The 25000-nt window shown below is 39.3% G+C and overlaps 2 protein-coding genes across 2 annotated transcripts in view; both read left to right on the top strand.

Moving 5' to 3' along the window:
- The window catches only part of LOC132134227 (plakophilin-4-like), a 26559-nt gene extending 6008 nt beyond the window's left edge, over positions 1 to 20551 (top strand). Inside the window, exons 2-6 of the mRNA XM_059547025.1 lie at positions 13367 to 13479; positions 15665 to 15699; positions 18651 to 18829; positions 20260 to 20490; positions 20543 to 20551. Coding sequence (XP_059403008.1) covers positions 18662 to 18829; positions 20260 to 20490; positions 20543 to 20551 — 408 coding nt within the window. The 5' untranslated portion in view covers positions 13367 to 13479; positions 15665 to 15699; positions 18651 to 18661. The remainder of the gene's footprint in view (positions 1 to 13366; positions 13480 to 15664; positions 15700 to 18650; positions 18830 to 20259; positions 20491 to 20542) is intronic.
- The window catches only part of LOC132134248 (plakophilin-4-like), a 30456-nt gene continuing 25956 nt past the window's right edge, over positions 20501 to 25000 (top strand). The window contains exons 1-2 of the mRNA XM_059547052.1: positions 20501 to 20692; positions 24411 to 24602. Of these exons, the coding sequence (XP_059403035.1) occupies positions 20593 to 20692; positions 24411 to 24602 (292 nt within the window). The 5' untranslated portion in view covers positions 20501 to 20592. The remainder of the gene's footprint in view (positions 20693 to 24410; positions 24603 to 25000) is intronic.

Here is a 25000-nt window from a genome sequence, read left to right as displayed (position 1 = left end):
GAATATATGAATGTACCTCTGAATGTTCTGACTGTCTTCAGAAACGATTCGCTGGCATTTTGTTTTCATCTTAACTCCATGTAATATCTAAAGGAAGTGTTCTTAATCTGCTTTGTTCATGGAGGTTACGTGAAACAGCTGTAATTCTGCTTTCCCATCAGCGCCACCTGCTGTCAGAGAGAGGATTTACACAGACTTATGTGGATTCTACACATTTAAACATTTCAGATGAGTTCGCTAGAATTATTTATGTAGCAGATAAAAGACGAATCATTTATTTATTCAATCGATTTATATATTTTCTTTATTTAAAAGCTGAAATGTGAGGTTTACCTTTTTTATTACTTTTTTAAACTTTTTCAAAGCTTAATTTGAATATCTACATGAGATATTTCAACATGCCAATAAAAATGCAACATGAAATCAATGTGACATGGTGCTAAATCATAAAACTTCTTATTTCAAACTCTTTAACTTCCTCTTTCACCTCTTCCTCTTTTTTTTTAGCACATAAAAACTACAACGTGTGCTTCATTTACCGCTAACGCATGCTGATGACGTTTAGTTTTCAATAGTAACCTGTGTCTTAGGGTACAAGCATACACTGTATAAAAACATAGACGTAGTGTCCGTGATGCACCAATAGGTTTTCGAAGAGAGTTTATGAAACCACAAGTGGGCGGAGCGGCACCATGCGTCACTCTGGGTAATAAGAAATAAGCAAAAAGGTTGGAGCTGGTTGCTGAAGCCACGCCCACCTATCGCGACGGCAGTGTTAACAGAGGCAATCCACCTGTCACTCAAGTGGCCATGCCTTTAATTATGCAGAACTTTAAGGCTTAAAGGGATAGTTCACCCAAAAATGAAAATTATGTCATTGATGACTCACCCTCATGTCGTTCCAAACCCGTGAGACCTCCGTTTATCTTCAGAACACAGTTTAAGATATTTTAGATTTAGTCCGAGAGCTCTCAGTCCCTCCATTGAAGCTGTGTGTACGGTCTACTGTCCATGTCCAGAAAGGTAAGAAAAACATCATCAAAGTAGTCCATGTGACATCAGAGGGTCAGTTAGAATATTGTGAAGCATCGAAAATACATTTTGGTCCAAAAATAGCAAAAACTACGACTTTACTCAGCATTGTCTTCTCTTCCGTGTCTGTTGTGAGAGAGAGTTCAAAACAAAGCAGTTTGTGATATCCGGTTCACGAACGAATCACTCGATGTAACCGGATCTTCTTGAACCAGTTCACCAAATCGAACTGAATCGTTTTAAGCGGTTCGCGTCTCCAATAATCATTAATCCACAAATGACTTAAGCTGTTAACTTGTTTAATGTGGCTGACACTCCCTCTGAGTTAAAACAAACCAATATCCCGGAGTAATTCATTTACTCAAACAGTACACTGACTGAACTGCTGTGAAGAGAGAACTGAAGATGAACACCGAGCCGAGCCAGATAACGAATGGACGTTTGGCGATTATTAGAATTAGTAGCAGTATTATCTTTTAATAATCATTAATATGATCTATTAGTGTTTTTTTTTTATTTTTTTTTACAGAAACCCTGAATGACCAACAATATCTTAAGCATCACCAGCAGTCTTAAGTTCAGTCAACATGACAAATATGCATTCATGCATGGTTATGAAGTTTTAGCTCTAATCACTAAAGTACTATCATTAAATAGTGCTTAATACCATAATATAATGCTTGACTGACTGATTAAGAAGCTAAGATTTAAGAAGCTGTGCCATTTCACAAAGATAAGCTAATTAGAATATATATATATATATATATATTAGGGGTGTAACGGTACATGTATTCGTACCGGACCGTTTCGGTACAGTGCTTTCGGTACGGTGCACGTGTGTACCGAATGACCGAATGCAATATTTTGTATGCGGAACATATACATTTTCGTGTTTCCAAACGAACATATTAAGTGGCGGAAGTCTCCGCGTTCAGCGCAAATCCTGCCCTGCAGCTGATTCTAAGGCCGGCGACACACTGCTGCGTGGCGTGAGCGTGGCGTTTCTGCTGCATGGCGTGTCTGTTTTTAATTCAGCTCCCATGTTAACAGGTTAGAGCTTGCAGACTGCCTGGGTGAGACGCGCCGCGCGGAAAACGCGTGCATGCTAGAAATAGAACCGATGCCTATTTTTCACGCGAAACGCGCGCATGTTGGAAGCGTTTCCAGGCAAAATATAATAGGAAAATATGTTTATATGTCATTTTGTACACAAATACATATTAATTCATGACATTTTGATGTTTGAAAGTCTATAGGTTGACATAAATTCAGATATAAATGTAATTTTAAAAATAAACAAATAATTATCGATTTTCAAATATTGCACCTGTCAAACATACTATATTTTGCCGTCAATACTGTTGAAGGTGTCCTTTATCAGTAGGCGTAGGTGTAGGTGTGTAAAATAAAAAAGTTGATATTGTTGTCATGAAGACAAGATCCTGGTCTGTCAGCGGTCTCCCTCTATGTCACCTACAGCAGCGTTTCTGCTGCGTGTCAGTTGCGTGACGGCTGCTTCACGTTTTCTGTGTCTTTACACACCAGAATCGTGCCTGACGCGGCACTGGCGCGCTGCTGCTGCTACTGTAGGTGACCTAGAGGGAGACCGCCGACAGACCAGGATCTTGTCTTCATGACAACAATATCTATACTTCATGTTGAACATAAATATAAAGCCTACTGATAAAGGACACCGTCAACAGTACTGATGGCAAAATAGTATGTACCGAACCGTGATTTTTGCGTACCGCTACACCCCTAATATATATATATATATATGTGTGTGTGTGTGTGTGTGTGTGTGAAATAGTATATCAGTCTGGCAAGTAAACTGAAAACCGTATTAGCCAATAGTGATTATATATCTAAGGTGTGTACAGCACGTCATACCCAGGTTTATTAGGTCCATGTTGCACAGTGTGATTCAGGATTCCTCACATCATGCAGTCTGTAGAAGTCCAGGTAACCTGTTTGTATCCAGCTGACCTTATCACAGAGGTCACTTAACCACAGCGCTTCAAGCTCCTCAAACAACAGGATGTTGATGATTTTGGAAGAAATGACTTTAAAAGCTGTTCATTCGTGTGCACACATCAGTAAGCCCAAGCTCTTGTATCAGGTTGTTATGTTTAAAGACTAAAGCCTGGTTTTACATACAGGGTTAGGTTAAGACAGGATTAGGATTAGGCCATAGTTCAATTAGGACATTTAAGTACCTTTCATAAACGTGCCTTTGAAAAAAAAAAAACCTTACTTGTGTGAGTATCTTAACAAATATTTTAAAGATATGTGAGTGTCTTTCAGGTAAAAGAGCCCAGATATGCATTTTAGTCTGGGACTCAATCTGGTCTGTGAGATCCAATGGGAGAAGATGAGAAATAAACTTCATAAACATTAACGCACAGCAGAAAAGAACAAGTGTAATGGATGCTTTGCTGACGTAAAGGGTTAAACAGTGTGTTTGTAATCCGCTGGTTAAGTCTGATGTCACATCATGGCAGTGCTTCTCAGGTCTGAAGTATAAACTGAAAACTCACTCGGAGGGATTCTGCACACATTAATAAAGCTAAAATGTTGGTCCATATATACCTGGGCATACCTGAGTCAAGTCTATGTCATCACTTCCTGGTCCAAACGCTCGGTCAGATGCCACAAGAAAGCAACAAATGACAATGTGAGGTAGGTCTAATACTAGAGAAAACTATAACCTTTATTTCCACACGAGGTCCCAGATGGCCAGACAGTGATCATCTGTAAATCATTCAGACTGTCGAGTACATCGCAGGGCTTTTCCTCACGTGGTCTAAATGTGTGATATGAATGAATGCTCATACGCAGCTGTTGAGGAGTGTCCTCAGGTGAAACGAGTAGAGGCATGCACCTGGAGACTGCACGCCTTACATCATGACTTCACTTCGAAGCAGCTTAAAGGGTTACTTCACCCAAAAATGAAAAGTTGCCTGTATTTTACTCGCCCTCAAGCAATCCCAGGTGTGTATGACTTCTATTTAAAATGGTCCTGGCACTTCTAAGCTTTATCGTCGCAGTGTTTCTGTTAAATGAAGTGAACACATCCTCGCACGGCTCCTGCAGCGAGTCCATGCGTTTCTGGAAGATCAGTGTCAAGATTTTTAGTGAACAACTGTGCTCCTCTCTGATGTGCTCCATCATAAATGCATTAAAACGTGACACGATTGCTGATAAAACACATTTATCAGTCTCATGTAGAAACGAATGCAGATCCGTGTGTACAGATCAATTTAAGACAGAGAGTTCACGTGTTAGTCAAGAATCATTTGTTTACGACCAATCTCATCGTACCAATGATTGGCAGCTGAAAACATAATCATAAAACATAATAGACCAACACCAGCCACCAAGTTAGTACAGTACGTCACTTCACGACGCTCCAAGAGCACAAACACTGATTCAGCATGAATCCAATGCCAGCAGACACCAGCAAGGCCACAGAAGCAGATGAATGTGTCTGTGTGTCAGCCTTGTCCACAAGCAGTCTCAACTCTACAATACTGTCTGTTTTCTTGATACATGTGATGGAAAGGTATCAGTAGCATCTCTGTAGGAATCCATTGTTTCTGTTTAACTGAATGTTTAGCTCTTCAGTAGACTCGTGTGGATGTGCTGTGTGTTGACAGGAGGAATGCCAGCTCTGAAGCCAAGCGCCGGCTCACAGGAAGCTGCTGTGCCATCACTTCACAGCACTGCCACCAATATCCTGGCTTCTGTCAAAGAGCAGGTAACCACCTACTGTACTTCACACACTTTCCGTTAATATTTGACAATGTCAAAGTCAGTGGTAACCAAAACTGTGTTTCACAGAAGCAGGAGAGTCATGCATGGTAAACCTGAAATATCCTCTAGATTGAAAAACATTTGCTTAAAGATATTGCTTGTAGGGTACTTCTTCAGACAACATTCAAATTTTTTCCCTGTATTTTTCAGACCTGAGAAGTATGAGCCACATGTATCTCAAAATAGCCTTGAAATCCAACCCAACAAATCCAGTTCTCCGGTCATTTACTCACCCCAAGGCATTCCAGGTGTAAATAACTGCATCTCTTCTGTTAGAAGAAAAACAGTTCATCTCATTACTTAATCAACTTGAATTTCAAGAAATAGTTTGTAAAAGATGAAACTGTGATCTGAGCTGCAGATGAGTTGGAGAAATGTAGCTTTAGATCACTTGATCACCAGTGGATCCTCTGCAGTGAATGGGTGCCGTCACAATGAGACTCCAAACATCTGATCCACAAGTAACCCACATGACTCCAGTTGATCAATTAAAGCTAAAACAATACAAAAAGCTGTCTAAAATACAAGCTCATAGTAATGTTTTTCCAGTGAAAAATAAAGAAATATGCGACCTGTTATGGCACTTATACATCATTGCTCTTTTGTTGACACAGCGTCTGCTAAATGACTGAAACCATTCTAAACAAATATCTCTGTAGATTTTGATGTGAGAAAACAACAGGGGGCTTTTTCACTGAAGGTAGCATTATTATGGATTATGGACTTTTTTTAGACAATAAGCAACAGTCTGAAGTTAAACCATCTTGAAGTTACACTTACTGCAAACACATAGCTTTGTCCTTTATTGTTATTATTACTGTGATGTTTTTATCAGCTTTTTAAGACAGGAATTTCTTTTTCCCAGTGGGTGCGTAACAAAAACAAAACCGTTTCAGCTTGGCCTGATGGTGGAGAGTTTGAGTTAGTCTGAGTTAATATTGACACTGTCCTCTATCTCTGGGTTAAATTGCATCACTTTCCTGCAAGCGGTTCAAGAAAATGACAAAGAAGAGAAGATACATTAGAGGCTTGTCCCCTAATAATAAATATACTAAAATGTTTTTTTATAAAAGCTGGTCTTAGCTGATCACATGCCTGTTTATTCATTGTGTAAATGCATATATGAGTAAGTTAACCTGGGTTCACATCATCCAGCGTTAATTATGTCCCCGAGTACGAATAGTATTATGAAACTTATAATAAGCTTAAAACTTAAAACAAGATAAGCAGTTGTTATTTTATACCGGATTTTAAAAGCTGAGAGAAAGGTTAGTCTATTCCAGTTCTCCCTCTTTATGGCACAATGCCAAATCCTATTGTTGACTAGTGTCAACAGGAAATACATCTCTATTGGAGAATACCTGGCCAGTGTCATTTCCTCTTCCTTTAAAGGGATTTCCTGGAAACTTGCACTCATTTTGTTGAAGAACTCGCTCCAAGTAAAAGTGAAGGAGAGGAGAGCACAAGAGAAGCTTGTTAGATTGAGCAGAGTCTAGACTGTAAAGCAGCCGTCCAGCAGTTTAACCAGCGAAGGAGCGAGAGCGAGAGGGACGTCAGGCTGGGAGCTTCCTGTGTCTGTACAGCTGGCTGAAGCATGGGAGTGATGTCACAGTCAGTCTATTGGTGCTCTTCACTGGCTTTTCTTGCCATGTTTTCTAATGCTTTTGCCCTGAGGTTTGTGGAGTAGATTTTTTTAAACCTAAATCAGCGCTGTTGCAGAATGTGTTATATTGTATATTAATTCTAGATGTGCAGTCATTTGATTTAAATGAGTGTTTTAGTAATGATTATTGTGTGAGGTCCATTGTTTTATTAGTGTTTGTGTGTGTTTGCTGCGTTGAGTGGGCTGCCCAACCTCACCTGCAGTAGACACGTGCATATGTGCACTATATGAGTTGTAGGGCTGTGTATTGCCAAGAATCTGGCGATACGATACGTATCACGATACAGGGGTTGCAATACGATATATTGCGATACACTGCGATACTGTAAGCAAGGCGATATATTGGGATATTTCTTATTTTAGAAATAGTATATATTGTAAGGAAAGCTGTCATTAAGAACACCACCATATGCTGCTAACCTTAGCAGTAAATAAATAAACACAATTGTTTAACCAGAACTCAGTGGGACCTGCATTTGTAATAATCAGTCCCTGTGACATTCAACATTATTGAACCACTTTTTAGTGCAGTTTGAGTAAATGTGGATAAATTAAAGTGCTTGCAGGATTTTTTTAATAAAATAAAACAATATAAAACAATAAAGGCATAATCTAAAAAACTAAGCCCTTGTGCATTATACTGAATAATATTCTGTATATTTTACAGTTGGTTTGATACCTTTAGATCAAATGGTGTTGTCGTTTAATGGATTTATTTTATTGCGTACATTAAAAGTTGTAAAATTATTATAAAACACATGAAACGGTAATTCAAAAAACTGAACTTTGTGCAATAACATGGATGTTTTTCTGAACATTTTAGTATTGGTTTTATATTATAATGTCACGTAGTTAAATTGTTTAATTTAAATGGGTCATTTTTTTTTTCTTTCTAGAAATTAAGCATTGTGCAATGTAAAGGGCATAGATTTATGACTATCTAAGTTAGTTTGTGCTCAAAACATAACAGCCACAAAGAGTTTAATTGGCAAAAAACCTGAATGTCTAATGAATGTCAAACGTCTAGCTTTACCGCTGTTGAAAACGGCAACGCGAGCACCGCACCAACTGCATAAAACACCCCTAAACTGAGAGACCGCTGCAGCCGCAGGGTGACCCCCCCCCCCCCCCCCCCCCGCCTATAGCTGTGCCCCCGCGAGTCTCTTCACACGGGTCACGGCAGGGGGTTGAACCGAGGCTGCGCTAGCGCCACAATCGCTACCAAAAAAGCCTAAATGGTGGCACTCTTCAGTTTTGTACAACTGGGACAATTCTTTCACCCTCCATTATTAGCAGCGAACCACATTAACGCTAACATTAGTGGCGTGCTCTAATAGTAATACTAGTATTTCCTGTCACTCAGGATTTGTTCAGAGATGAAGACTGCCATCTAACAGTTGTGAAATAAACTCAAAAAGAAACAACTACAATGAATCTTGTATGATTTATTTATAATTTTTTTAAATATAGTTCAAGTTTTTTTAGAATCGATACAGTATCGCCAAACAAAATATCGCGATACTCACGTGTATCGATAATTTCTTACACCCAAAATAAGTTGTACAGTATACTTTGCGACCAGGTGATTATCTCTAAAATAAAAGGCATCATCTTGTGCTACCTGTGTCATTTTGATATATTGATGAAGAATTGTTACATAAAAACCCAGACTAATGGGTTATATATTTATTATAGAATCTAATTAATCTCTCTGCATCTGCATAGGTCTGATTCCCGACTTTATTCCCTAGACGAACAGTATACGAAAAGTAGTATGTCTGAATTCATAGTATTCGTAAACACATAACCAAAAAGTACCTGGATGAACTGCTACTTCCACTGTGATTCTGAAGTGCACCCCCAGCAGATATTGTGCTATCCCATGAGTTGAGGAAAAGAGAGGGTTTTGCAGATTGACTTTTTGCCTCGTTGTGAAGGAGCAGCAAGACCCTGTTCATCCAGTGACCTGAGCGTACTTTCGTAGTAGTGGATTGAGGAAGGGAGGTTCTTTAGAAAGATAGTGCCTAGGGATGTGTGCAACGACTAATTTAATGTCGTTTAAATATATATATATATACACACACACACACACACAATTGTACAAAAAACGAAAATACAGAGAGATATACCGTATATCGCAAATCGGCCAAAAAATACAGAGATATGAATTTTTGCCCATATCGCCCAGCCCTAGCTCTTATTCAAAGTTGTTTGTCATTCCTTTTTCTGGGTTAATTTTATTCTCTACAACAGACATTAATACCTTTTATTTTATTTTATTTTTAAAAGGATTACTTATTCAGATCGTGTCAGCGTTTACATGTCATTTACAGGATGGAATTGCTTTTGTTTTTCTTAATTTACTAGATACAATTGTGGATTACGAATATACATTGCATGTTCTAAATATGAAATCATTCAATGTACCCATATATTATAATATTTAGACTGTAAATCAATGTCCTGTGCACTGTTATGTTGGTAATATTCCTGGTGCAAAAAATATATTACTAATATATTCAATAATTTTGTCATGGTGAAGCACTTGATGTTCTGTTTTGCTAGTTATTCTTTTTCTGTCTTTTAAAGGGTTATTTCACCCCAAACTGAAATTTAGGCTGTGTTTTACTCACCCCCGAGGTATCATAGGTGTATATTACTTTTTTTTTTTTTCAGACGAATCCAGTCGGAGTTATATAAAAAATTGTCTTTGATCTTTGCATTGCTTCAGTCCAAAAGACGTGAAAAAGCGCCCTTCCATAAAAAAAAGTGTCACACACAGTTCTGGGGGGTGAACATGGGCTTTCTGTAGCGATTTAATAATCACTTGAATCTGGCTTGTGCTCACTGTTGTAAACGGAAGCAGTTCTGGGGGAATTACCTATGAGGTCGCACACTCTCCGATGCCGAAAAGTTTAAAGGTCCCATGACATGGATTATTTCCTTTTCTTTAAATGCTTTTTAATGTTTCCTTAGGTGTACTTATATTGTTAGTATGATTTTTACATTTAAAATGTAGAAATAAAAAGCATTTTTATATCCTGATATTAGCCCTCTGGCTTGAATGCTCTGTTTGAAGGGGCGTGTCTGCTGTGAGACTCCGAGTAAACAACAACTGTTGTGATTGGCTGACATCTTTGCATTTGAAATGCGTATTACATGTGGACCCCTCTCAAATATAAATTTATATTTACTATTACAGCTGTCGAATTATTTTTTCGATCTTGTCCCATCTCATGAAAGGCTGCAGTGATGAGCATTGAGTAGACAGAGTCTGTTTATCGCGTGAATGCAGCGATCTCGTCATTATTGCAACACGTTTTCTCTCACAAAATGCTTTCACCACATCTAACAGCAAACACATGAATACAGTAAGAGCTTTGTTGTGCAGCATAACAGCGTCATTCATTGTAACGGCAGTTTGGGCAAGTGTGCAGATATACTCGCGATGTGTGACAGCTCCGGAAAAAAAGGAGCGTTCTTTGATCGCTCTCTGTAGTTAAATCACAATTTAAATAACAGATTTGTTTCATGCTACTAAGAGAAACAACGTGAAGTTGATCGTTTAGACACTGGCTTGATTCACTGATGCATAAACAGTATTAAACGATTTAGAAAGAAAGTCTGTGTGAACTTGAATGATTAACTACACATCAGAAATCACTGATCACAGATCAGGCATTAATGAACACTGTTACTCACTGTTTGTGCCGGTGCTGTCGAATCCATATCATAAAAGTCTGTTTGTAACGCCTGTGCTGATATTGCGACTGAATTATATAAATATTTGGGCGGGCAAAGCAGAGAAAGGGGAGGTAACATTTCTCCTTATAACGTCACCATTAGGGCTGGGATAAACGATTATTTTTAAAACGATTAATCTAGCGATAATTTTTTCGATGCATCGATTAATCTAGCGATTAATTTTTCAGACCGATTTGATTTTGATTATCTCCCCATTAATTGACTACTAACAATTTATACATGTTGATTTACATATCTGAATGAAAAAAACATCAATTCCTTAACATTGCAATATATGTTTATTGCTCTTAAAATTACAAAATAAAAGACTGACTAAGAATGCATTACTTTGCACTTCTATAGAGATAGCATTCAATAAAACCTTGAAGCCTTGAAAACACATAGCTTACTGAAACAAGCTTACTGAACACATAGGGCCTAGCTTACTGAAAAAGTTCTTCTTTCAGATGAAAATAACAACAACTTGATGTCTAGCATTCAATAAAAAAGTTCACCCAAAATACTTGTTTAGAGCAATTGAAAGAATACAGTAACCAATGTAAACTTTAGGGCTTTAAGCTAATACAGAGAGTGCTTTTACAAAAAATAAAAATTAGCAGTGGGAGCCAGCAGCCTGTCATGGAGAAAAAACAAATCTCCCAATGCTCCACGTGAAACTTTGGCGTTCCGCCCTTTTTCTATCGTGTCTAATGATTTTGGTTAATATGCACGAGGGAGGGAGAGAGAGAGAGAGAGAGAGAGAGAGAGAGACGGGGAGGGAGAGAGAGAGAGAGAGAGAGCAAGACAGCGCTCGTGTAGTGATGGGAAGTTCGATTCTTTTCCGCAAACCGGTTCTTTCGGACGGTTCGATTCAATAAACCGGTTGAAAAAAACGGTTCACCGGTTCTTTTACGCTCGACGTAATGACGCCACGTCTATCAAACATTCAAATATATAAAGTCAGTAATCATAACTTTAGTCAGTTAAAAACCTCATAATCATGAAAAGTTTACAATTACGTTTTGCAACAACGCACCCAAATACAGTAACAGCAATAATGTGCATATGAGGATTTAAGTCTTGAAGATATAAAGTAAATAAATTAGGTGTCATCAGCGCAGAAACCACTATACATAAACCATTGCGATGTATTTGTTATTAAATGAACTTACGTTTCGCCAGATTGCCCCTTCATTCAGGCCCTCGGTTTACCCGCGCTCATAACATTAGCACAGAATCAGTTCAGAATCAAATACCAAAAGAATCAGTTCGGTTCAGACGCTCTGTGAGTCAGTCTGCTTCACGCTGAATCACGCATGCGCAGTATCATCAGCTCCTCTGTTCTCAAAACAGACACGTCCGAAAGAAACGATTTTCGTTCAGTGTACTGGTGATCCGAACACCGATGCAACCGGCTCTTGACTCGAGAACGAGAACTGCTCCAGCAGAGGGCGTGTTCGTTCGTCATCTGGCTCGGCTCGGTGTTCATCTTGATCTTCAGTTCGGTCTACACAGCAGTTCAGTCAGTGTACTGCTTGAGTAAATGAATTACTCCGGGATATTGGTTTATTCTGACTCAGAGGGAGTGTCAGTCACGTTAAAAAAGTTAACATCTTAAGTAATTTGTGGATTAATGCTTATTGGAGACGTGAACCGTTTCAAACGATTCAGTTCGATTTGGTGAACTGGTTCAACCGGTTCACTAAGAAGAGCCGGTTAAATTGAACGATTCGTTTACGAATCGGTAATAACTACGCTCGTGTAGTTTGAAGACTGTGAGTGCGCGAGCGCGCGTGAAACTTGGGTGTTTCACCCTTTTTCTATCGTGTTTAATGATTTTGATTAATATGCACGAGGGAGAGAGAGAGAGAGCAAGAAGCGCTCGCGTTGTTTGAAGACTGCGCGCGCGCAGCCGGGGCTCTCTCTCGTACGCGCCCTGTCAGGCGCAGCACAGTCATTCTATTCTACATCACTCACCGATCAAATAAGGCTTTGACAGCCGCCAAAAAAAAAGATCAATGCAGAAAAACCCCTGGATTGGTTATATAACGTTGGACAGAATGTTGATCCGGCCATCGCGTATATTCAGTGCATATAAGGTAAATGTTTTGCAAACATTTTTTTGGAGAAATAAAAACAGGTCGACAAATCGATGCACATATTTTGCATCGACGTATTTTTTGCGTCGACGTCATCGATGACCTCGACGCGTTGTCCCAGCCCTAGTCACCAGGAGGAGATTCCAGATCAGCCCGTTTGAGCTTCCATCTTCTCAAAGGCAGAGAAAGATAGCAAAATCTCGATTTACACCGATTAAAGTTTCTAGAAACTTGGAGACCATATACAGGCTAGGGGAACTCATATTAATGTTAAAAAACCTCAGGAAGTGAAATATTCATGTCATAGGACCTTTAACACAGGCTTATCTAGTATGACATCATACTGCTCAGGCCCTGCCCACGACTGCTGATGGACTGTCCCATATTAGCATATCTCCGATTTTTTGCAAAATGCCTTTGCTCTTCCACAGAACAGAGAGGCGGAGATTCTCATTTAAAGGGACATGCGCCAAAATGTGTCCCTGTTTTTGACATTGTTCTACACGAGGAATTTTAACCAAAATATGTTGCAGACATTTCATGAAGACCCTAATGAATCATATCAGCTTGTGAAAAATGGGCATCCAATGACCCCTTTGGAAAAATGACAGACATAGTAAATGAATGGGAAATACAATAAAATAAAGAATTTTTTTTTGGGGGGGGGGGTATCTCACAAAAATGGTATAAATGTTGTGAAGTACTATAAAATCTCCCCCAAAATTCTTAATAATAATTATAATAATAATAGTAAATATTGAACAAAAACATTAGATTTATTTTCCTGTACTCTCCTTCCTATACTTGTTATCTTTTGTCATAGAATAAGAATCATAATAAAATTGTTGATGGTGATCCTATAGTTGTCACCTTGTGGAGCAGGTCATGACCTCCTCAGTGCTGCAGGACAGAACTAATGTGCACGAGTGCTTGTAAGGAGATCTTCTGCAGTGTGTGTGTGTACTGCTGGCTCCATCAGGATGCTGTTCTTCATCAGTGTGTGTGTTGTGTTTAGGAGCTGCAGTTTGAGCGCTTGACTCGGGAGTTGGAGGTGGAGCGACAGATTGTGGCCAATCAGCTGGAGCGATGCCGACTGAGTTCAGATTCGCCAGGAGCTGCTAGCGGCGGGTACACGCATTACATTACTCTCTTTTCTTTGCTTTTCTAATATCCTGAAAAAGTAGAGGAAGAGAGACAGAAGTGAAGATTAAAAATGTGGCCGCAGCATGTAGACCAACTTTCCACCAGCTTTCCATTTCAAATACATAATCATCATGCCAAAATAAGAGCATAAACGTCTTGAATACATTTTCATATAGTAAAATGAAGCAACTTGAATATGATTAAAATGCCTAAAATACTCAAAATAGATGAAAATAATGTAACTGTTGTAGTGCTTAGTTTTATTATCAGCATCTTCAGAAAAGTTAGCTTTCATTATTCCAACATCTGCATTTATCCCTTCCTAAATGAAGCGACCATAAGGTTTAAATGATATTCAATGCTTAACAAGTTGTGTATATGATATGTAAGGAGTGAAAAAGTAAGTATATAAGCAAAGCCAGCATGATAATATGCATTGTGTCAGTAGCAACAGCAGTTGTGAGGATCAACACGTTGACAACCATTATATATTATTAAGAGGAAACGTGCTGTGCTGTGTTATGTAAGGGATATTATATTATGTAATGAATAATGTACATCCCACCCCAAATAAACCCCTTCTGATATTTGCAATAACATCTGGCTGGATCTACATGAGTCTGCTTCCCACCAGAGGTGTACCAGGACAGAGAAATGTTCCTCGGGTCTGAAGTCATGGTTTGGTACAAGATTTGGTACAGCAGGGGGCAAAATAAGAAACATGAAACTGCTTCCTTTTTATCTTTTTTTTTTTAAATAGTGGTAATATAAATGACACAAGCGGTCTGGCCAGTGAGCACAGACGTGCTGTATTACACTTTTCTTGGAACAGAATATCCCACTGGTTATCACTAAACTCCAGTCTTACCAGTGTTTGTAGATAACCAGCAGTATTTTCCAAGACCGAGTGTGTGTGTGTGTGTGTGTGTGGTTTCTAGGTTGGGGAAAATTCCCCTCTTGTGCAAATGTGAAGTTGTGATATCAGGCGTGTGTGCTGGAATGAGCCGTGTAGCCTGTATTATTTGTATTCTGTTCAGCAATTTCAGAAATCTTGACTTCAATTCTGTTTTAAATGTTGTTTCTGTATTCATATTAGTGTGCACCAGTAGTCCAGTAATGAATATGAGACTTTAGAGCTGTTTTTATATATTTATATCAAGTATGTATGTGTATGTGACCAGGAGTATTATTTTTATATATATATATATGTGTGTATGTATGAATGTCTGTATATGTATATGTGTTTATGTATATGTGACCCTGCAGCACAAAAGCAGTCATTATGTTTTCAGCAATAGCCAGAAAACATTGTATGGGTCAAAATGATAGATTTTTCTTTTATGACAAAAATCATTAGGATATTAAGTAAAGATTGTGTTCCATTTAGTACTTTTCCTACCATAAATATATCTAAACTTAATTTCTCACTAGTAATATGCATTGCTAAGATCTTCATTTGGATAATTTAAAAGATGATTTTTCTAAATATTTAGAATGTTTTTTGCACCCTAGATTCCAGATTTTCAAATAGTTGTATCTCGGCCAAATATTATCCAATATTATTAAACCATAGATCAATGGAAAGATTATTTATTCAGCTTTCATGTGATGTATAGATATCAATTTCAAGAAATGTACTCTTTTGACTGGTTCTGTGCTCCATGGTCACACACACACACACACACACACACACTGTATATTAAACACAGGCCTAGAGCGAACCTAACCGTGGGGGTGTTAATACTTTTGACCAGCACCGCTCCTAGTGCTTTGGTGGATTACACACATGGTATATATCTAAGAGGGGAGTGATAAGTGATACAGGTGAGGCGTCACTCTCTCCTGCTCCATTTTAGAGCAGTATGCTGGTTTAAATGTACTGCTCACTTATTGATAATGTCTTGAATTTGGTTGTTACATTATGGCTTGTTAAATGTCATTAGTTACTCGTCTTCCTGTTACTTTAAATTTGTGTGACTGTCTTACCATCAAAGGATGGAAAATGACTGTCATATGAAAGTTTTGCAAACCATATTAAGAAGTCACGTGAACGCTTTTGCAGATTTTGTTATTATCCTTCGGCGTGGCTCTCACATCTCATTCCACACTTTTAGCAGTGATTTCAATGTAACGGAAACTTATTTTACATTTGTTTCTTTATTTTCTTTAGTTCCTCTGAGACGTCTCTTCCCTGGAGATCTGCAGGTATGGAATGGACGAGTGAATGCATGAATAAACCCAGTTTTAGCCAAAGGGGATCCCCAATGTGGTTTTAATCATTAATTAATCGAAGACCGCTTTCATACCTCAGTAAAGAGTGGAGCAGTACAGTTCTATTTCTACAGCAGGCTTTGAAAAATCGTTATTGTCACTCCCGTAAATGAACGAAACCCCCCAAGTTGATTGCCCTGAAAACAACATCATACAGGTGCATCTCAAAACATCAGAAGAATTAGAAGAGAAGCTCTTTGTTTAGTTGAATTAAGCAAACCAAACCATTAGAATTAAAACAAAAAACTGAAATATTTCAGTTTGTGTGCAATGAATCCATAATATAAAAAAGTTAGCTTTTTTGAATTAAATTACAAAAAATAAAGAACTTTTCCATGATATTCTACTTTTTTGAGATGCACCTGTACTGGAACTGAACAAAGTGCACTAATTTGTCATTTTATTCAAAACAGCAAGTTAAGATGTTACCATATGTTCATTAGTTATAAGCAACTTTCCGAATAATTCCTAGTAGGTTGATTTCAACTGTATTTATTTCTATGACTATATAGTAACCTCTGCTGTTACGAACATAGATAAAATAACTGCTGATAGTGAGCTATGATGTCAGATCGCGCTTTCAATAGGAAAAAATATCCCACCTTTTAATAGTCGATCTCAACCGTCTGGCTGAGGTCAGTCTAAAAAGACGCTCAGGACAGTTGACAGAACGCTGCTGCGTGTCGTCATGAAAGCGTATCATTTTCACCTTTTATTGAGCCTTGCCACTTGCCAATTTAACCATTCAAAAACTTTAGCGCTCGGTGCGCACGCGGAGAGAGAGCCGCGTCTCACAGACAGCAACACTGAACCGAGCTCTCCTTCAGGAATTGCTAATGCAACCTTTTCACACTGAACACAATTAATCATTGCTTGGTAATTGGCCAACAAAGTATTGACTGTTGTATGAAGTTTTGTTTGATTGTTATCCATTACATATCTTTCTATCAAAGTTATCTGATATTATCAAGATGAATTTGTTCTGACAGTTTAACTCTTGAGTTCTTGTCATATTTTATTACCATTTTCTAAACTATAGCAAATAAACTGATAATGTGAGAGATGTTGAAGGTGTCTGAATAAATTTTGGTTTGACTGTACGTTTAATTTTTACAGTGCAATTTTACATTTAATTATTCGGTTTCTGTACCTGGACACTTACAAACTTGAAAAAACTTAAACACTGTGTAAATAGCACAAACCAATAACGAACGAACACACAAAATAAACACTTTCAAACAGGGTCCACTGGTACAACCTGCACCGGGGCCCCGCTGACCCCAGCTACGGCCCTGACTACAGTACAAACCTTGTCAGTGAACTACGAGGGCAAAAAAACAAAACAGAAACAAAATAATCATTCATTAATCGCAATCAAGGTAAAATGTTCAATTAATCGAGGTTTTGATTTTAGGCCATAATCGTCCAGCCCTACAACAGGCTCTGTGTGAAGTTAAGGCCAGTCTTATTTCACCTCTAGAGGGTGATGTTACACTATTGAACCAAATACTTGCAATTGTAGTCAATGGTGGATCATAGGAATAAAGAACTGCCATGGATTAAGTTGGCATTTTCCATAAGCAAATAGACAACAGAAGAAGCTGGTGACCAGTTTTGTACTGTGAACCATAGCAAACACAGTACTTGTAACAATGTAGCCTGCTACAACTAAACAGCATATGAACAGTGCCATCCACGTACGTCTATCTGAAAGTGAAAGTGAAGTGACATTCAGCCAAGTATGGTGACCCATACTCAGAATTTGTGCTCTGCATTTAACCCATCTGAAGTGCACACACACAGAGCAGTGAACACACACACACACACTGTGAGCACACACCCGGAGCAGTGGGCAGCCATTTATGCTGCGGCGCCCGGGGAGCAGCTGGGGGTTCGATGCCTTGCTCAAGGGCACCTAAGTCGTGGTATTGAAGGTGGAGAGAGAACTGTACATGCACTTCCCCCACACACAATTCCTGCCGGCCCGGGACTCGAACCCACAACCCTTCGATTGGGAGTCCAACTCTCTAACCATTAGGCCACGACTTCCCTGTATCTCTGTATATGTTACATTTTCTATTCGATTTATTACGTATGGTCCTGTTATTGTCACTGTATGTCTGAGCCTCGTCACAAACATTTCAGTGCCCAGTTCTCCCCAGTGTTAACTACTGTATGCAAGTGATAAATAAATGCCTCTTTACTCACTGGATTGAAGGCTTTGACCATTACTCTGTCTATCATTATGGCTTCTTTCCTCAAGTCGACATCCACACTAGGGACAAATGTTTACCTTTGCAATTTGTATTTCAAAAAAAAATATATATATATATATTAAGTGCATGAGAAACCTAAATACAAGCTGCTTTGCAAAGGCAATTCTGTATAGCAAGCAGACAAATTATATGCCATCAATACCAGTTTACCTCCACAAGTTAGGACAGATTTGCTTTCACACTTGCTGCAAATCTGTTCACATAAACTAAACCCCAAACCACCTGTTCAAGCTAAATGTTAGCAAAGAAAGCATAGAAAACAAACTGGTTTGCGTCCACACAAAACCTCTAGTGCAGTTGTTTTCAACCTGTGGGCCGATGGTATTGCAGGTGGGCCGCCAATTACTATTAAAATACATAATATTGTTCATATATGTAAAAATGTCTAAGTCGTAACATAATAACATCATTTATATATATGTAAGTTATTAACCCAACAGTAGCAGGCTCAGTTAATTTTTTTGCAGAGGGCCGCGCAAACATATGTGTTTGGTTGTGTGGGCTGCGAGTTGAAAAAGGTTGGGAACCACTGCTCTAGTGTAAAGGCTCCCTACAAGTCATCTTTCTGAATTTTGAAATGTCTAATCTGCACGTTACTGTGGGTCTCAGGGTCTACCCAGATGAACTCTTACTCTGATAGTGGTTATCAGGATGCGGTCAGCTACTACAGCGGTCAGGCTCAGAGACTTCACACATCACTTCCTGCTTCAGGAGGAAGCTCCACACTGCAGAGGGGCTCCAGGGCCGAGGGCCAGGCTGCAGGACACCCCCGAACACAGGAGCTACAGGTACAGCTCACACCTCTCACTTCTTCATAGCTTCATGTGGGGGTCATGTTTAACAAGAAAATCAAAAGTAAAAAGAAAATGAAGCCTCTCTCCTGAAGCGGTTGCACACCTGTGCCTTAGGCTGGTCACTCTAAAATCTGCAGTTTTATCACACAGCACAATGCCACAGATGCGTGCAGGTGTCATGCTGACTGCAGGAATGTCCACCAGAGCTGTTGCCCGTGAACTGAATATTCATTTCTCTACCGTTCTCAAGCCATCTCCCAAGGCATTTCAGAGATTTTGTCAGTAAATCCAACCAGCCTCACAACCGCAGACCACGTGTAACCACATCAGCCCAGGACCTCCACATCCAGCATCATCTTTTTTTTTTTTTTGATGTCAACGTTGTGGATTGAGTGGCCCATGGAGCCGGTGGGGTTATGTTATGGACAACAAACACAGGTGCATTTTATTGATGTCATTTTGAATGCACAGAGATACCGTGACGAGATCCTGAGATCCATTGTTGTGCCATTCATTCACAACCATCACCTCATGCTGCAGCATGATAATGCACGGCCCCATGTCATCATACACGTCACCCATTGAGCATGTTTGGGATGCTCATGACCGGTGTATACAACAGCATGTTCCAGTTCCTGCCAATATCTAGCAACTTCACACAGCCATTGAAGAAGAGTGGACCAAGAAAGAGTGCCTGATCAACTCTGTGTGAAGGAAATGTGTTGCACTGCGCGAGGCAAACGGTGGTCACACCAGATACTGACTGGTTTTCGGACACCCCGATACAGTAAAACTGCACATTTTAGAGTGGTCTTTTATTGTGGCCAGCCTAAGGCACACCTGTGTAATAATCATGCTTTCTAATCAACATCTTGATATGTCACACCTGTGAGGTGGATGGATTATCTCGGCGAAGGAGAATTGCTCACTAACACAGATTTAGACAGATTTGTGAACACTATTTGAGAGAAACAGGCTTTTTGTGTGAATAGAAATAGTCTTAGATCTTTGAGTTCAGCTCATGAAAAATGGGGGCAAAAACAAAAGTGTTGCATTTTTATAATATTGTTCAGTGTTCAGGTTTGTCACCTTGTACGTAACTATAATTCTTTCTTTTCGGATCGATCCCATAGAAGAAGAAACACTTATGAGGTATAAAAACAAAGCCGGAGCAGTTGAGTGTCAACGCTTTACAAAATAACAATACACAATTCTAAAATAGACAGCCGGGAACACGAGAAACACTTTATTTATATATAAATCAGTACCTGAAGGACTAAAACCTGAGATTTGATTTGAAATAAAAAGTCTAAATTACACCAATAAAACATCCAATAGCAGGACAGAAGAGTATGTCTGCTGAGTCAAGTATAAAGAGTTGTCTATATGTAGATGCTGTAAAGGATGTTTGCGTCCTCTTGTAGGGGTCGGGAATGATGGACGGGACTAAACCAGGTCGTGCTATGCGCCGTGTTGGTTCAATGCCCGCTCGTGTTCAGCCACTGTACAGAAGCAGCATCTCTCCGTCTCGAGGTTCTCTTCGGACCACTGGAAGCTCCTATGGGTCGCCGATTACGACTGAACCTAAACCTCTTTTCACAAGCACCACCCTGTCTGCAGTCCCACAGAAGGCCTCTCCTTCCACCCTGCGAAGAGTGGCTTCCTCCCGCTCGAGCTGCACCACCTCACCCTATTCTGGAGCTGTAGGCTCTGTGAGAGAAGACCAGCAGGCCGCAGTACCACAGCATTATGGGTCGATGTTGTCAAGGACGTTTCTGCATGACGTATCTAATCCATACATTACACACAGCTATGAGATCTACGAGCGGATAGACCCGCGACCAGACAACTTCACAGGTAAGAAAACAGCGAATGCTTTGAGCTCCTATTCCTGTCTCACTTCTTTATTGAACCCTCAAGTGTGAACGATCATGAATTCACCAGGACTCTTTACTGGCCATGTGGCTAACACAAAGAAAGTTCAGGTCTTAATATTTTATATTATAGTCAGCTGATAGCAGAGCTTGACTACGAGGCCTGCCTGAACTAACGCAGAATGCTTGATTTAACAACATTTTTGCTATTGGTTTAAACACTGTACAAGGGTTAGATGGTTAACAAGTTGTTAACAAAGGAAAATTAAATGTGATCTAGTTGTTTACAACACCGCAGTCGGTGTATGAATGAGTGTGTGAATGGGTGAATGTGAGGCAACTTGTAAAGCGCTTTGGATGACCATGTGGTCTGTTGAAAGCGCTATATAAATGCAGTCCTTTACCATTTTACCAATGGTCTTCATCCCCGATGTGACCCGGGCAGAAATCATGTTCATGGATGAGCTAATGGTTTATAGCAGAGTGAGGTACACGGCTCCAAACAGCGGAGCTTTTATTATGCCACACTCAACCACTTCCTCTCCTTCCAGTTGTGCGTATGTGGTGTAAAGCAGCGCTGTTTTTTCATACTACATACATTTAAATGTTCTTTTATAATATTACTCTGTGCAGTCATCACCAGTCTATTAAAACGCACAACATATTAAAGCATCTTTGGTGTTTCCATTTGTTTTCTACAAAACAAAACCAAGGGGTTATGACATTATTTGGCAGGTGACTCAATGGCTCTATAGACATGGTCCGTGTCACTAGTTAAAATTGCTTATATCTCTGGATTTAAACATTCTTCGAAACATTTGGGATAATGTAAGTACACAAGTCTGTAAAATATACTCTATGACACCGTTCTAGTTGTTTTTGGATATTTTCATAATAAATATCTTGCATATTGTGCCTTTAAAGCAATATTCATTGTTAGTTATCTAATGTCGAATATAATGTATATAACTGTGTGTACTTACAGTATATGAATCCAAATAATGAATCAGCTTTTTTTTTTTTTTTTGTAATATAAATTTAATGAAAAACAGTAGAGAAAATCACCCTTGGTTAAATGGATAGGGGATCAGAAATAAATATTTTGTCATCATTTACTCATCCGCATGTCAAACTTCATTTCTATGCAACATAAAAGATCCCCCATTGGCAACCAACACATTCTTTGAATTATCTTCTATTTTGAAATGATGATTTTCTTTGTGTACAGGAATCAGACTTGAACTTACAATTACATTTATTCATTTAGCAGACACTTTTATTCAAAGCGACAAAAAAGCAATGTCTCAGGTTAGCTTAACGCAGTACACATAGCAAGTTTTTCTTTCAAGTTCTCCGACACTGTGCCAGATTTCTAGCATGCAGCATTTGGTTACGAAAAAAAAAATGTTGCGTGTGTGTGTATGTGTGTGTGTGAGAGAGAGAGAGAGCGAGAGAGAGAGAGAGACACACACACAGTCAGCTGTCTTAACCGTTTGTAGCTTGTGTACTGCAAACACATATGAGCTTCATCACATATGTGATGGCACTTATGAGTAAGACTCGAACCACTGGAGTGTGGTTCCTGAGATGCCCTTTGCCAGTAGGGTTGATAGTAGGATCTGGTGGTTAACCGTGTCAAAAGCAGTGGACAGATCAAGCAGGATAAGTACTGAAGATTTGGATTCTGCTCTTGCCAGTCTTAGAGCTTCAACAACTGAGAGCAAGGCCGTCTCAGTTGAATGCCCACTTCTGAAGCCAGATTGGTTGCTGTCAAGGAGGTTGTTGTTTGTGAGAAATGCAGAGACTTGGTTGAACACAGCTCATTCAAGTGTTTTTGCAATGAAAGGAAGAAGGGAAACTGGTCTGTAGTTCTCTAAAAGAGATGGGTTGAGGGTGGGTTTCTTAATTATTGGGGTTATATGAGCCTGTCTAAATGATGAGGGAAAAACACCAGTGTGGAGGGTAGGGCTGTAGTCAACCAAAGAAATGCTTAGTCGACCAAAGTCCTGGTCCTGCGCAACGATCAGTCGACAAAAAAAAAAAAGACGCGATGTTTTGCATTTTGATTGAACATTTATTAAACAATTGTCATAGAGTATTTATAAAACAACAACGAAAAAACATCAATAATACATAAAACTATAATAATAATAAAATTCTTTGAAAATTAAGTGATTTTTTTTTTAACTGCAAAGTGAGGAGCTCACGTCTGGTCACTGACCGGATCCCTACAGTAATTCCACCGAGAGCATGTTGACAGCGTTGTCCGTTACCACTGACACCCGCTTCTCTGGTGGAATGTGGTAAGCGTCCGCGACTTGAGTAACATTTTCTCCCGTGTGCGCTGCTTTGTTTCTAACACAACACTATTCATTTTACAGTCCGCATCAATAAAATGGGCTTTAACTGTCATGTATGCCTCCATTCTAAGCGAAGATCACAAATCAGATGCAAGACCTACAGCCAGGGAGGATTGGAGTAACGGTCTTGTCGTTTTTTTGTTTTGTTTTTTTGTTTTTTAAATGCAGCCAGACAAAAGATTTAAATTCCTTGGACATTTTGTCGACAAAAGCTAAAACAAGTAGCGTTCTAACCGAATGAATACAGCAAACCTACCTATATTCCTTACTGAGCGCGAAGCAGCAGTGCAGCCAGCCACAGGTACGGTTCCCGAGTGTTCACGTGGTGCGCTAAACTCTGGCGCTGTTATGTCTAAATTAAAGCATTTAAAGTTTTTATAGGCTAATTATATTTAGAATGCAGTAATATATAACTGGTAATAAAAGGAATAAATATCAATGAGTAAATCAATGAAAATTTCTTCATTGGTGAAAAAAAAAAAAGAAAAATGCAACAGGTCGACCAGTATAAATGTCAGTCGACCAAGACGTCATCGACCGATTAGTCGACTAAACGACTAAAGTTGACAGCCCTAGTGGAGGGATGTGTTGATGATGTGAGTGAGTGCAGGAACAACTGCAGGAGAAATGACTTGAAGGAGATGAGATGGAATAGGATCAAGCGGGCAAGTAGTAGGGTGATTAGAAAGGATGAGTTTTGAGACTTCTGCCTCAGAGAGTGAAGAGAAGGATGTGAATGAGTGTATGTTTGCTGGTGATATGAGCTTGACTGATTGTGGTGTGGAAAATTGTGCACTAATGTGTTTAATTGTATTAACCAGTACATTTAACAGTTGGTTTTATTAACCAACTAATTTTACCAGAACATGATCAGTAGAGCTGTGTCGTGTGTAAATAAGGTCCAGTTGGTTGCCTGATTTGTGAGTAACAGTAGTTGACACTTGCTTGAGATCAAAAGAGGCAAGCAGAGTGTGGAAATCAGCAAACAGTGGTTTATCTAGATGGATGTTGAAATCTCCAAGCATAACTAGGGGAGTACCATCCTCAGAAAAGGTTGAGAGCAACACATCTAATTCATCAAAAAGTTACCCAGTGGTCCTGGGGGTCGATAGACAACTACAAAATGTATTTTAAGAGGGTAGGTAACAGTAACTGAATGTGATTAAAAGAGGCTGTTAATACCCAGAGAAGGTAAAGGAATAAATTTCCAATTATTAGAGAAAAGCAGACCAGTACAAAGTATAAATATATGGTATATGCAGTTTAATAAGTGTTTGTCAGTAGAGTATATGCGTGGTGGTCTCTCTAACTATTTGTTTTTTATTGTATTGTCATCGTTAGGTGTGCGAGCATCGTATACAAGTCAACACAGTCAGATGGGTGCTGATCTGAGGTCAGCCACTTCCCCTGACCGCTATATAGGACCTATTTATGAGGACCGGACTTTCCAGAGACCCCTGTACCACAGTCTCAGCCAGACAGCCGCAGACCTGAACCACAGCCCACAGAGTCCACTCTACAGGTCGCCTTTCGGTACGGAACCGTTTTTCTTCTGCTGCTTTATTTAAACTGTATAAAAATGTATTATTTTAAAAACAATTGTGTATAACATCTAATGTAATTCATTTTTATATATCATTTTATATATATTTAGATTAGATTAAACTTTATTGTCATTGCACGTGTAAGGTAGCCTGACTACGGCAGACTTCGTACTTCCGCTCAATTTCTGTTAGCTTCTGTGCTCAGTCTGAGATAGCAAACTATCTCCCAGTTTTCCTCCGGCTCCAAAACAGCCGGCCAATCAACGAACAGAGGGCGGGCTGAGAGCCGTGATGTAGACGTTGAGCGCTGAGTTTAAGATTGTACTTTAGGTTAGGGAAATTGAATACGACCGCGGACATGGAGACACGGGATGCTATTCGCAGAGT

The sequence above is a fragment of the Carassius carassius genome, unplaced genomic scaffold (genome assembly GCF_963082965.1).
Source record: "Carassius carassius unplaced genomic scaffold, fCarCar2.1 SCAFFOLD_58, whole genome shotgun sequence".
NCBI lineage: Eukaryota > Metazoa > Chordata > Actinopteri > Cypriniformes > Cyprinidae > Carassius > Carassius carassius.
The sequence above is the reverse complement of the archived record's forward strand: the minus strand, read 5'-3'. Positions and strand labels throughout refer to the sequence as shown.